The sequence below is a fragment of the Belonocnema kinseyi genome, chromosome 2 (assembly GCF_010883055.1).
Source record: "Belonocnema kinseyi isolate 2016_QV_RU_SX_M_011 chromosome 2, B_treatae_v1, whole genome shotgun sequence".
In the NCBI taxonomy this organism is placed as follows: domain Eukaryota; kingdom Metazoa; phylum Arthropoda; class Insecta; order Hymenoptera; family Cynipidae; genus Belonocnema; species Belonocnema kinseyi.
The window spans coordinates 79,743,183-79,756,297 of NC_046658.1; the positions used below are offsets into that span (position 1 = coordinate 79,743,183).

General features: G+C 29.4%; 2 protein-coding genes across 2 annotated transcripts in view; one reads left to right on the forward strand and one right to left on the reverse strand.

The window, feature by feature from the left end:
* Positions 1-2,473, forward strand: part of LOC117182734 — a 25,002-nt gene extending 22,529 nt beyond the window's left edge. The window contains exons 11-12 of the mRNA XM_033375840.1: positions 1,913-2,048; positions 2,116-2,473. Coding sequence (XP_033231731.1) covers positions 1,913-2,048; positions 2,116-2,454 — 475 coding nt within the window. The 3' untranslated portion in view covers positions 2,455-2,473. The remainder of the gene's footprint in view (positions 1-1,912; positions 2,049-2,115) is intronic.
* Positions 2,448-13,115, reverse strand: part of LOC117182735 (uridine-cytidine kinase-like 1) — a 26,672-nt gene continuing 16,004 nt past the window's right edge. The window contains exons 7-10 of the mRNA XM_033375841.1: positions 12,247-12,498; positions 9,978-10,187; positions 5,879-6,064; positions 2,448-2,929 (exon numbers count right to left, since the gene is read on the reverse strand). Of these exons, the coding sequence (XP_033231732.1) occupies positions 2,612-2,929; positions 5,879-6,064; positions 9,978-10,187; positions 12,247-12,498 (966 nt within the window). The 3' untranslated portion in view covers positions 2,448-2,611. The remainder of the gene's footprint in view (positions 2,930-5,878; positions 6,065-9,977; positions 10,188-12,246; positions 12,499-13,115) is intronic.

Consider the following 13,115-nt stretch of genomic DNA (forward strand, 5'->3'; position numbering starts at 1 on the left):
ACATCCCCTCTTGTGTGTTTATTTTAGGCCTGTATCATTGAATTTACATAAAAATCATTTTAAATATTTGGAAATCTTGAAAATCGTCTGCCATCCATTGGAATTTTTTAAAATATCCTATCTTATAAATCCTATGAAATCACGTCAAGTTTATTTAGAAAATCTCTTCAAATCTATAAAATCCTAGAAATGCCCTTAATTTTGATCAAATTCTTTGAAATAAATAAGAACATCATGTAATGTTTAGACAACGGCGACAGGGTCGCCGTTTTAATCGAAGAGAAAAATCCCTGGTATATTTTTCCATTTGAACTAATGAAACATGAACTGAAAATTAAAGCGCTGAAAATAGAACTTTTAAAATTGAAGTTTAAAAGTAGTTTAATTTACAAAATTTGTATTCAAATGCTCAATAACTTACACCTATAAATGCAAAGGAAGTACTAATACTTTTCATTTGATAAAATTTGAAAATTTTAGAATTTTTAACTTTTATAAATTGTAGAATTCAAAGATTCAGATTCTGTCCAAAAAATATAAATCCATTTCATCATTTTCAATGCTCTAAATTAAAAAAGCAATCAGTGAATTGAAAAACATAATGATTCAATTTAAAAAAAAATCAATTATAGTATTTAAACCGGTTTTAAGCTAGAAACATTAAAACTTGTACGATTGAATTTTTATAACTGACCAATTTTTGCATTAGAAGTGGATTTATTTTAATTTTAAATATTGTAGGTATCCTTAAAAAGCTTCAAAATTTTATGTCAAAGTCTTGAAAAATCTACATGTTGTTTCAAATTTTTTAAAATAAAAAAACATTTTCAATTTTCCTACCAATCTTAAGAAAATGTTATTATTCTTTTGAAACCTTTCACAATTCTTTAAAAGCTTATAAATTTTGTAGTCAAAATCTAAAAAAATCTACATTCTTTTTTTAAATTATGCCATGGCTATCTGCCGAATTTTGTTGGAACACACACTTCGCTTAAATTATTTGAAATCATTTCAATTTTTAAATTAATCTTGGATCATTTCAAAACCACTAAATATCTATAACAAATATTCGAATTGCACTACAAATAATAAGTAGTCAATCCTCATTTATACATAAAAACTCAACAACTTCACTTAAAAATTAATTTACTTTTAAATAGAACAATTAAAATCGTAATGTTGAAAGTTTAAAAGCTCTTTGAAATGTTTAAGATTCAAGCCTTTCTATTGCAAACAATTCAGTTTCAAATTATTTACATTTTTTTACGACTAAGGAATCAATTATTGTTCACTTTATGATACTTCAAGTAAAGTTTAATTTTTAAAATAATAAATTAATTTCTATTTATAGTTGATCAAGTGAAAAATATTTTATCGAAAATTTTTTATTTCAAACGCTTTTAATTCTCAATTTCTTAAGTTTTCCAAGACCGCATTTTAAAATTCTTTAAATTCAAAATGTACGCTTAAAAATAAAAATCTACAATGGTCCAGCTGCCACCCTCTTATATTTATTGAAATTCCTTCAAAATCACTTGAAATCCAATACAAATTCTTTAAAATATTTCAAATTCTCTCAAGTTCCGTTGAACGATTAAAAATGCTATAAAGCCTTTTACATCCTACGATATCCTTCAAAATCCTTATGAAGTTTAGGCAATTCTTTGCGATCACATACATTTCTTTGAACCTCTTAAAACTCCTTGAATCTTTGAAATATTATCAAATCCCTTAATTCCTTCTTATGAAATTCCCTGAACTGACTTGAAATTTATAAAATCTGTTAAAATTTCTTATAAAACATTTGAAACATTTCCCTGGAAATCCTTTAAGCTCTTTTTAAAAATTGCGAAAAACTACTTTCCTAGTTCACTTCTGTAAATAAAGAAATGGCTTTTAAATTGTTCTGCAGCTTTTACGATGCACTGAGCAAGACAAAGAAGCGAGCCTTGGAACAAACACTCAATGAAGCAGTTCTCGAAGCAATCGACGACGACACCTTCCGCAAAGTTCAACGAGCCAGTTATGGCCAGCATGGACCAGAAGATGTAAGTTATAACAACCGTCGAAATTAAAATCATAGCAATCGATTGTACCATATCATTGTTTTGCTAGATATCTCCCAGAATCGGATTGCGAAACGCCGTAGGAGAAGTGGATCCAAAGGGAAAAGTACTTGGTCAGGAGGTAGGAATTCCTCGTCCCACGGAAGGTTCTCAAAATCCGATGCAGGCTAGCACAACGGAAGACCTGGCCGCCCTCGACAGACTAATAACATACTTACTGGGTCAACCATCAACAAGTAATAACCCGGGACCCTCCAATCTAGACAGCTTGCGTCGATCATTTCGCGCCAGTGCCAGAGGTTATCGACCCTTGCGACCAAACGATGCTATCGGCGAATCTTCAAGTTCGGGAGCTGCCGGTTTTGGAATCGGGACAACAGCTTTGTAAATTGATAAATTTTATTAAAATCGCTAACTTTATCATAGAAATAAGTACAAGAAAACAGGGCACTCCTTGTTTTGGCGGACAGAGTCCAGGAATGCAAATATGATCTACCTATAATCAATTTAAGTTCAGTCCCAATTGCACACCAGCTCAAACTACGTTAATCATCGATGAGCGAAGGTTCGGTTCCGAAGTATCTGTCCCCGAAATTACCGATTCCTGGGAGGACGTAGAACCTCTCATTGATCTCGGGATCAACAGCTGAGGTGACGATCTTCACTTGTGGGAAGGCGTAGGCAATTGAATGCACGCCCGATTCTGCCATCAGGAGGGATACGAGTAGGATATTGTCTTCTCCAACGTCATGATCGAGAAGAACTCTGATGGCCATCATCGCCGCGGCCCCAGTCGCCACTGTCGCATCCATCAGAATCACCTTGTAGTCCTTTATGTCTTTCGGTAATCGCAGATAGTATAACTAAAGACAAAACAAATGTTCTAGACATGCCTGAGATTCGAAAAAATTAAGTCGCTAGATAATTTATATATTGTTAATAATTATTATAAAAGGAATCTGTATTATCATCAGAGAAAAAACAAAAATTCTTAACGTCTTTTCAGACTAGATGAAGCTATAAATTTAAAAGAATTTTATTTAACTTTTTCTAAAAAAAAAACAAGATCTTCTCCTTTGCTCCTCTGGGAATCGAACCATAGAACTCGATTCCCAGCAGAGCGAAAGAGCAGATATTTTTTCCGGAAAATTTTAAATCATAGCTCATTTTAGTCTAAAAAGACGTTAAGAATTTATGTTATTCTCTGGTGATGATACAGATTCCTTGAAAACATTGACTTGTAACACCTGGAAAAATAATGCTTATTTCTGAATAAAAATTCTTCTTTCGATCTGTCTAGCAGCTCAAGGGAAAAGCGCGCGACCAGAAATCGAAAGTTCTGTGGTTCTATTCCCTGCGGAGGGAAGGAGATATTTCTTCAACAAAAAATAATTTTAAACTTTACTTATTATAACTATCACAGGGATTACATTACAGAAAGAATGTTTTAAAAACCATAATTAATGATAGTTTTTATTTTTCCTATTTGCTTTGCACAAATCGCTGGCAACTTGTTTTTATCTTTTTTTTTATCATAGTTTTTCTAAGCTAATCATAATTCCAGGCCTCACAGTCCCTATGCCTGTGGGATAAAATATAGAGACCAAAGGGTATTTTTGTCACGTTCATAGGGTACTTTTTTCGCGCTCAACGGGTAACAAACTCAGGATAAATTCAGAAGATTTTAAAACCATTCAAGTTACATTCAAAACAATTCAATTTAATTGAAAAAATTTTAAAAATCAACAACAATAAAACTTTGATTTCCGTAAAACTAGAATGAATTTAGAGGAATCCAAGGTGATATAAGAAAATCAAATGAATTTAAAAGAATTTGAAGATTTGAAAAAACTTCATTGAATTCAGTAACTTCAAAATAAGCTTGCAAAAATGCAAAGGAATTCAAAAAAATTGATGAAATGACTAAGAATTCAAGATGAGGTTAATAAAATTAGGGATCAGTTAAATATAAACTTAAATTTTTTAAATTCCCTAAATTAAGTAGAATTGAGTGAATTTATAAGGATTTAAGTAGATTAAAAATTGAAGATAATTCCAAAGAATTTAAAAGAATTCCTAATAATTTCTAGAACAAGAAGTGACTAATGACTACAAGACAATTAAAATTAAATTCAAAAGAATTCAAATGAACTGGAAAAAATATTAAAAATCCAAAAATTCCATTGAGTACAATAAAATTTGAGTAAAATCAAAGAAATTTGAGAGAAATATGAAGAACGGAATAAAATTAATTGAAAAAGCAAGCTGAATTTAAAAAGCAATCAAGTGAATTAAAAACAATTGAAAATATGGAAAAATTAATTCAATTGTATAGTATTGAGTGAATATAGAAGAATTCAAAAGAATTTAAAAGGTTTTACGATAAATAAATAAGAACTTTGGGCGAATTCGAAATGAATTGAAAAAAATATTTTAAAATCTCTTCAAATCTTCGAAACCCTACAAAATTTAAAGTCTTGTGAAACATTCTTGAAAATCCATTAAAATATTAAAATTCATAAAAATTATTAAAACCCTTAGAAATCTCTTGAAATTGTTAAGAAAAAATTGAATTCCCTAAAATATTTCGAATACTTTGATATCTTTTGAAATCTCTTCAAACTTTTTAAACCCGTTAAAAATGCCTGAGAATCTTTAAAAATATCCTCAAGTATTTCAAATCCTTTTAAATTCCACTAAATTACTTAAACCAATAAGAAATTTCTTTGTAATCTTTTGAAATAAACTAAATTATTTAAAATGCTTCAATTTTTTTTTTTGAAACTTTTTAAAGCTCTGGAAAATGCCAACAAATTAAAAACAAAAAATGTTAAAATATTTCAAACCCTTTTATCATTTTATCAAGTGATCCTCAGGATCAATTCAGGGTGAATTACAAATCTTCAAGACTATACAAAACACCTCACTTCTCATAAATAAATTCTTTATAATCTACTCTAAAATAATAGAAAATCCCGTGAAATTCTATGGTGATATTTTCTGAAATCAAGGAAAATGTATTAAAACACATTGAGAGTTTCAAGATCCTTTAAAATCATGGAAATCCTCGGAAGTCTTATAAAATAACGAGAAATCTTTCTAAATATTTTAAAACCTCATACGTCCTGTAAAATCGTTTCATATCTTCAGAAACTCTAAAAAAAATGCTTTATCCTAAAATATTTCAAAAGCTGTCTAATCACTTCAAATTAATGAAATTAATTTTAAAAAATTCCTTGGAACCATTCAAAATTCCTTCAAATTATTGAAATGTATAAAAATTTTCGGAGTCTTTATAAATGCCCTGAAATATTTCAAAGAATTCAAGATAATTCAAAAATATTTATAGAACTGAAATGAATAGTGATTAATCCACGAATTAATTTACTAAATGAAAAATTACTAATATGATCTCTTCATTTGAAAAAGTGAGTAATAATGAATGTGTGGCAGCCCTTATTATTTTTTACATTTACTTCTCACAGAAATTCTACGATTTTTGCTTTTTTTGAAAGTGCGTTACTTAAATAGGGTACCCATAGAGAGCAAATCTTGAAAATAGGGCACTTTAGGGACCTTAATTGAATATAGGGCACAATAGGGGATATGGGGACCGGTCTGTGAGGCCTGTAATTGCTTTATTAGTGGCTGCGAGTTTCCTATACTTGTTGAAAAATTAATCGCTGTTTCAAAAAAAAAAGAAAAAAGAAAAGAAAAAGGGGAAAAAATGGACAAAATTCTCAAATATAGAGATTACAGGAGATTTTCAGAAAAAGGGGGGATAGGGGACTGACTATGAAACTTTTTCTTACTTCTGGTTCTCCTGTGAGTAGATTGGTTTGTATAAGTATTTTTCCAATTCGTATATCCTTGCACACATCCCTCACTGCTTGCTCCATCGTTTCTCCAGCCCGCAAAATAGAAACACCACATATTTTATCAGTTGCAGCTCGCTTGCCTAGATAAGGTACACCTTGTGGTGTTTCTACTGTAATTTCCTGTAAGGAAAAACAAATTTCACTCTTTCGGGCCTCCGACTTACTTCAGAAATAAAAAATATAGTGTTACAAAATTTTGTTAAATAGTGTCAAAATAATGTCCTAAAATTTTCAAGTATTAAACTTATGTGTAGCACGAATTTAATGAAATTCGCCTGAAATCAAAAAGTGTGCAATCGATTATTAACTTTATTGTTAAGCAAAAGTTCCAGTTTTCTAACCTTATGTTTTAAAAATATTAAAAATGTACTTCAATATTTATTTTAAATGTTATTCTTTAGTCCATAAATAATCAAAATTACTATTTACTTATCGCAGACTTCACAGAATATTCTCTATTCTTCTTCTTTTCTCGTTTTTTCACTTGAATGCAAACTGAATTAATAGAATCCCGGAAATATTTTAGAAAAATGTTATAAAAATCACGTTTGAGTCGATTGACACATACCATTAGGAAGAACATTTTTAAAAGCAAATTTAAACTAGATACAATTCTGAAAAAAATAAGAAAAAAAGAACCTTCGTTCTCCAACAGGTAAGTTATGATTCTTCAAAGAAACCTGATTTTTTCAACAAAAAAAGCTGAAAATCGGATTTTTAAGTGTGTGTCTGTACTTTAGAATCTGTTAATGTTATGAAAAATTGTTCTAGATATTAATTAAAGTAGAAGTAATTTTCCAAAAGGTAATAAGTTATACGTGAATCACATAAAAAAGATTCTAGACTTCATAGTTATGACTTATAAAAAAAACTAATTTGTTCTATTTTTAACCAAACAAGCTTCTTTTTAAATAAATAATAGAGGACTAAATTACAAGGAAAAAGAAAATAATAAAAATGTTTTAAAGTGGTCGACTTTAGTGGGCCATAACATTTTTTTTTTAGTATCACTCGAAATTGCGTCTACTTGAATATTAACATCTCAAATATTTTTTCGTAGAATTAACAGATTCAGAGATAAAATGTTCTTTTTTTTTTAACTTTTTGCAAATTTTGCCTATAGTCTAATTTTGCTGTTGGACATTTTGCTTTAAAATGCAACGGAGCAAGTCAGTCTAATCAAACACGATTTTTAAACCGTTTTTCCAAAAAATTTCCCAGATGCTTCGTATTTATTTCTAGCAAATTTGGAATTTTTATCCAAACTTCTGAATAAACCGATATAGAAAAAAACACACTTTGCCTTGAAATAATAGAATTTATTTAGGATTCATATGAATGACTTACATTTGGTTAAATCCCGTATACCTTCAAATTTCTTGAAATCTCTGATATATATATATATCATTGACATTAAACCGCGATACGCCACCTGGTGAAAAAAATTCGAACTAGAAAGAATAGACACATAAAGATGCATTTTAATTTGTGCATAAAAGTATTTTAACAATTTTGTTGTGAAGTTTAAAGTACTTATTGGTTAATAAAAATAAGTCTTTATCAGAAACAAAGTATTTTAGATGGAATCTAATTACTATACAATGAAAAAGCACACCTTTTGAAAGAAATATTTTTCTAACGAAAAAATTATTGTTCTCTTTATTGTGATTTTCAAAAGATTATAAACTTAAATGGACTTAAAAGGATTTTGAAGCAAAAAACAAATCAAAGTAAATTTTTATTAATTTATACATGAAATATTTGCTATTTAAAAATATGATCTGAAAGTTAGGTTATAATTCGTATTTAAATTCCAGTCGTCTATTATTCGTATTCTTGACATAATATGGATAAAATTGGTTGCTACATGCATTATTATAAAGTTTATTTAAGCTTAAAATGCATTGAAACTCACCTGAAATAATGAATTAATTGTATATTTTTAAAAACTCATTTCACAAAAATGGGCTTTTTTCACTGTAGAAGATGGAAATTCTGTCTAAAACTATTTTTTTATGAATATTGGTTTTTGGTATTCAATAATTGTTTTATACTTCTCAAAACAATCGTAAAACCGCTTTTATGCAAAAATTAAAATACATGTTTAAAATTGTACCTACTCTTTCTAGTTCCATTTTTCGGCGCCATGTGGCGAAATGGTAGACCACCATTCCCAATAATATTTCCAACGTTTCTTCAACAATGATGATATCTTTGAAATTCCGTAAAATCTCACAAAATCTTATAAAGTCCCTTGAAAACAATTAAAATCTTTGATATATTTTTTTATTCCTCGAAATCTTTCAAAATACCCTAAGTTTTTAAATACACAGAAAATTATTTAAAATGTATGGAATATCTTAACTTCTTTAAAAATCCTACGAATCCCTCAAATATTGGAAAATTCCTTAACATTTTTTTACTTTTTTAAATCTTCTGAAATCTTAGGAAATCAGTCGAAATTACTTGGCAATTTTTTACTCTCATGAAATTTTCCATAATCCTATGGAATTCTTTGAAATCTCATGAAACTTCTTGGAAACTTTTAAAATAAACTACACTCTTTAAAATCCTTTAAAATTGGTAAAATCCCTAGAAATATGTTGACACCCCTATAAAAACCCACAAAATATATTAAAACGCTTTGAAATCCCTTAAAGTCATTGATATTTTATGTAATTTCATTTATTCCCTACAGTTCTCGAGACATTTTTTAGGATTCCTTGAAATCTTTTAAATATCATTGATATACTGGACTGAACACCTTTTAAAAATTCTTTGAAATCTTCTGTTACTCTGCGAATTTCTTTGAAAGCCTTTAAAAATTGTTAATCTCGCAAAATTCCTTGGAATATTTGAAACAACAATACCTTTCAAACTTCCTAAAAAAAATTACTTTAAATCTTTTAAAATAGACTGCAAGCTTTGAAATCCCTTGAAACGAAAGACGTAATGAAATATGTAGAAATCTATTGAAATCTATGGAAGTTCCTTAAAGTTCAATCAATTTCATATACTCCCTAAAGTTCTCGAGAAATTCCTTAAAGCTTCCTTGAACCCCTTTGAATCTTTGAAAGATTTTGACACCCTTTTAAAATTCCTCGAAATTTTATAAATTTCTTTGAATCTTTCAAAATACTGTAAGATAATTTAAACCCTTTGAAATCCATTGAAACTTTAAAAAAATTTAAGTTCCTTGGAGATCCTGCAAAATCGCATAGATCTAGCAAAATCCCATGAAATTCCGTGAATTATCTTAAAATTTGTAATCTCTTAAAATTTCTTAAAAAATTCAAAAACTTTAAAATCTTTTGAATTTCAATTTTTGAGACGACGGAAATGTCATTTTAGCGAATCAGTGAAGAAATTTGAATATATTTTTAAAGGCAAAGTGGAAAATAGTGGCATTAGCAAAAAAATTGAAAAAATAATAGTATTAGTGTAATTTTTTTTCAAAATAGTGGCAAAATAGTTGCATTGTTAAAATAAGTGTAAATTATAATAGCGATAGATCAGGATCTGCTTTGAAGGAATGTGACAATCTACCACGTGACCTATTACATGTTATTAAATTCAGCTGCTTTATAATTCGAAAAATTAATATATTGTGATGAAATTTTGGAAAATGTTTCAAAATATATAAGGGTCTTATGTCTGGTCCACTTAGGTTTTAACATTGTTTTAATAATGCCGTTTTATTAACTGCATTTAAATCGGGGCACTAAAGCCTTGTTGTCAGTTACATTTCAAGTTTAAAATTAATAACATTGCACTATTTAAAGAGAATAAAAAATCAATTGGGCAAACAGGCGAGCCCTTATATATTAAAAACCCATTTTCCCCAAATTTCAACACAATACATTCATTTTTAGGGATTTGCAGGCCCGAACAGAAACTCATAGTTTCGGCCAGTTTTTTTTTTATCAGAACACAGTAATCTTACAAAAAAATGCAATCTATTTAAATCCATCTCCTCGCTGACGCATTATAAGTCACAGAAAAAATGTTTTGATAAATAATATAATAAAATTACCTGAAATGGTAGAAGTGACAACGCATACTCAATGACTAGTCGTATAAGTCTCTTGGAGTAAAAAATAAACTCGTCGCGGTGCGTAAATTTGTTTCTTATAAAAGTGTGAAGCCCTTTACTTTGTGGCGTATCTGGCAGCATATAAAGGGAAGATGGCATGGGTTGTCCGAGGCAGGAGTTAGCCAGCTTCTCCCTAAGTTTAAATCCTCTCTAGAAACCCAATTTTTAATTACTGAAAGCCATAAGAACCGTATACGTCAGAGAAATTTCAGCATCTGCAAGTGGTCGTTCGATTTTATATTTGGAATTTTTTTAATTGCAGGAGTTACGTCTTTAGAAATTTTGGCTAAACTAATTGTTTCTAGATTATCGATTTTTCTAAAATTGTGCAACAATTTTAATGAAACTTCAACGTATTGTAGGTAAAAGTATACGATTTAATATGACATTTCAATTTTTATTAAATTTTGAATCAAAAAAGGTAAAAAAAAATGTTGAATTCAATTTTTTTATGAATATTGGACTGATTTTGATGTTTTTTTTAGAAAGAGCCCTAGGCTTTTCTGGTATAATGAGTAACAGAAGATATTTCGCTCCAACTAAGACAACATTTGTTATTTAATAACAACAATTTTTAACTTTTTTCTCTAAAATTTTAGTGATTCCATTTATTTCAGACTTTCAAATTCATTAAACCCGGTCATAAATGAATGTAATAACCAATTAAAAATCAATTTCAGTGAATTAGAACAAGGAAAAATTAGTTATGTTATAAACAAATTAATGAAGAAGACATTTCTTCAGGGGGAAGGAAGGGTTCGCAAAATATTACGTAACATTGTTAAAAATGTAATCATTTTTAGTTCAATTAAAATAATATAAGAAGGTAGGGAAACTTACATGGCATAGTGAAATATTTGTGTTCTTGAGGAAAACATCTTGGACAAGAAATTTGTTCTTTCACTTTATATGATAGAAATTCCATCTAATAAATTTTTCTTTCGATAAAGACTTATTTTTACTACTCAATAATTGTTTTGAATTCCGAAAAACAATCTTAAAAACAAGTTTTTCTCGACAGAATGGCGCATTTTGATATACTAGTCTAAACCAGAATGTTTATAGTTTTTAGCTAAGAAAAAAACTTCTCTTTAGCCCCGCTGGGAATCGAACCAGTAAAAAAAAATGAATCTAGTTCCCCTCAGTCAGTAGATCAAACCCCGTCATTCCATCGACAACATAACATCAAAACTCAATCGTTAAAATACTTGTGCGCAAAAATCAAAATGCATCTTTAAAATTCTACCTATTCTTTTTAGTTTTTATTTTTACAACTAGATGGCGACATGGTCAACTACCATTCCCACTGTGACACTATTGGGAGTGGTTAAAATGCGATACGCCATCTGGTGAACAAAATCCGAACTACAAAGAATAGGCATGATTTTAAAGATGTATTTTAATTTGTGCATAACAGTGTTTTAACGTTTTTTTTGTGAACTTTAAAGCATTTATTGGATAATAAAAGTAAGTCTATAACGGAATGAAAGATTTCTACATGGAATTTACATATTATGCAGTGAAAAACACAATTTTTGACAGAAATATTTTTATAACAAAAAAACAATGATTGTAATATTTATTGTGATTTTCAAAAGATTATAAACTTAAATGGACTTGTTTTGAAGCAAAAATCAACTAAAAGTAAATTTTTACTAGTTTATACATGAAATATTTACTATGTAAAAATCTGATCCAAAAGTTGGACTAGAATTCGTATTTAAATTCCAATCGTCTATTATTCGAATTCTTTGCATAATCTGGATAAAATTTGTCGCTACATACATTAATTAAAGTTTATTTAAGCTTACAATACATGGAAACTCACAGGAAATAGTAAAATATTTTTTTTTCAAACATATTTGAAAAAAATGTGATTTTTCACTGTCTAAGATTGAAGTTCTATCGAAAACTACTTGTTTTTAATGAAGTTTTGTTTGTAGTACTCAATCATTGTTTTATACTTCACAAAACAATCGTAAAAACAATTTTATACAAAAATTAAAATATATCTTTAAAATTGTGCCTACTCTTTCTATTTCGAGTTATTGGCACCAGGTGGCGAGCTGATAGACCACCATTCCCAATAATTCCACCAAGTTTCACTGAAATCGAACGACCACTTGCAAATCCCGATATTTCTGGCGTATACTGGCACAATAATGAAAAATAAGGAGTAATGAAAATCTGAAACGAAAGAAAATCTAACCAGCTGAAGTTGAGTATGAACATGTTGCACGATGAGTTCTATTGCCACCTCGTTCTCTCCTCCACGTGGTACGATAATGTCAGCGTGGACCATGAGAGGAGCGATATAATAGTAAAAGGAAGGCTTGACCATCGTACTGTACTGCTTCAAAACTCCCTCCAGGTCCCTCCCTCTCTGCGTTATGTCCCTCCGAAGTCTTCGAGCAAGTCTTACGTCCGCATCCGTATCAACGAAGACCTTCATGTCACACATCTTCATATTGTGAAGAAACACAGTTGTAAGAGGTTGTTACTTCCTCAGAGAAATTATGCTATCTACTTTCCTTAATTCATCACACTGGAAACGGAAATGGGTGTGGATGTACGTAAAGCAGAACAAACAATAATAAGGGAAACAAAGAGGACGCTAAGAGCCCAGTAGTTGAATCAATCAATCCTGATATGCCGAAATCCGAATCTGATTTGCTCAGTACATTTCCATCTTTTCATGACATACTTTTCCTAATTGTAGTCATCGAGTTAATTGCAATAATGATAAGTATTACAACCACAGCTAGAGTTAATTCACATAAGCTGGGTAGCCGCAAAACTCCAGTTTCAAAATTATCTGACTTGTAAAATGTTTATATAGAATCTTTCATGAATGGAAAAAAATAATGTTAAATTAAATTGTATAGCTTTTTTATTTATTATTCGAAGATCTGTGAGGACAAATTTACTTTAAAAATTTTTCAAAGTGACTAATTTTTGACATAAAAAGCAGCTAAAAGTAGCTAATGTGCATTAATAATGTGACTGAAATATTCTTCTGAACTTAAAACAATTTGATTCATAAGACTTAAAAAACAATTTAATCGGGGGGGGGGGGGG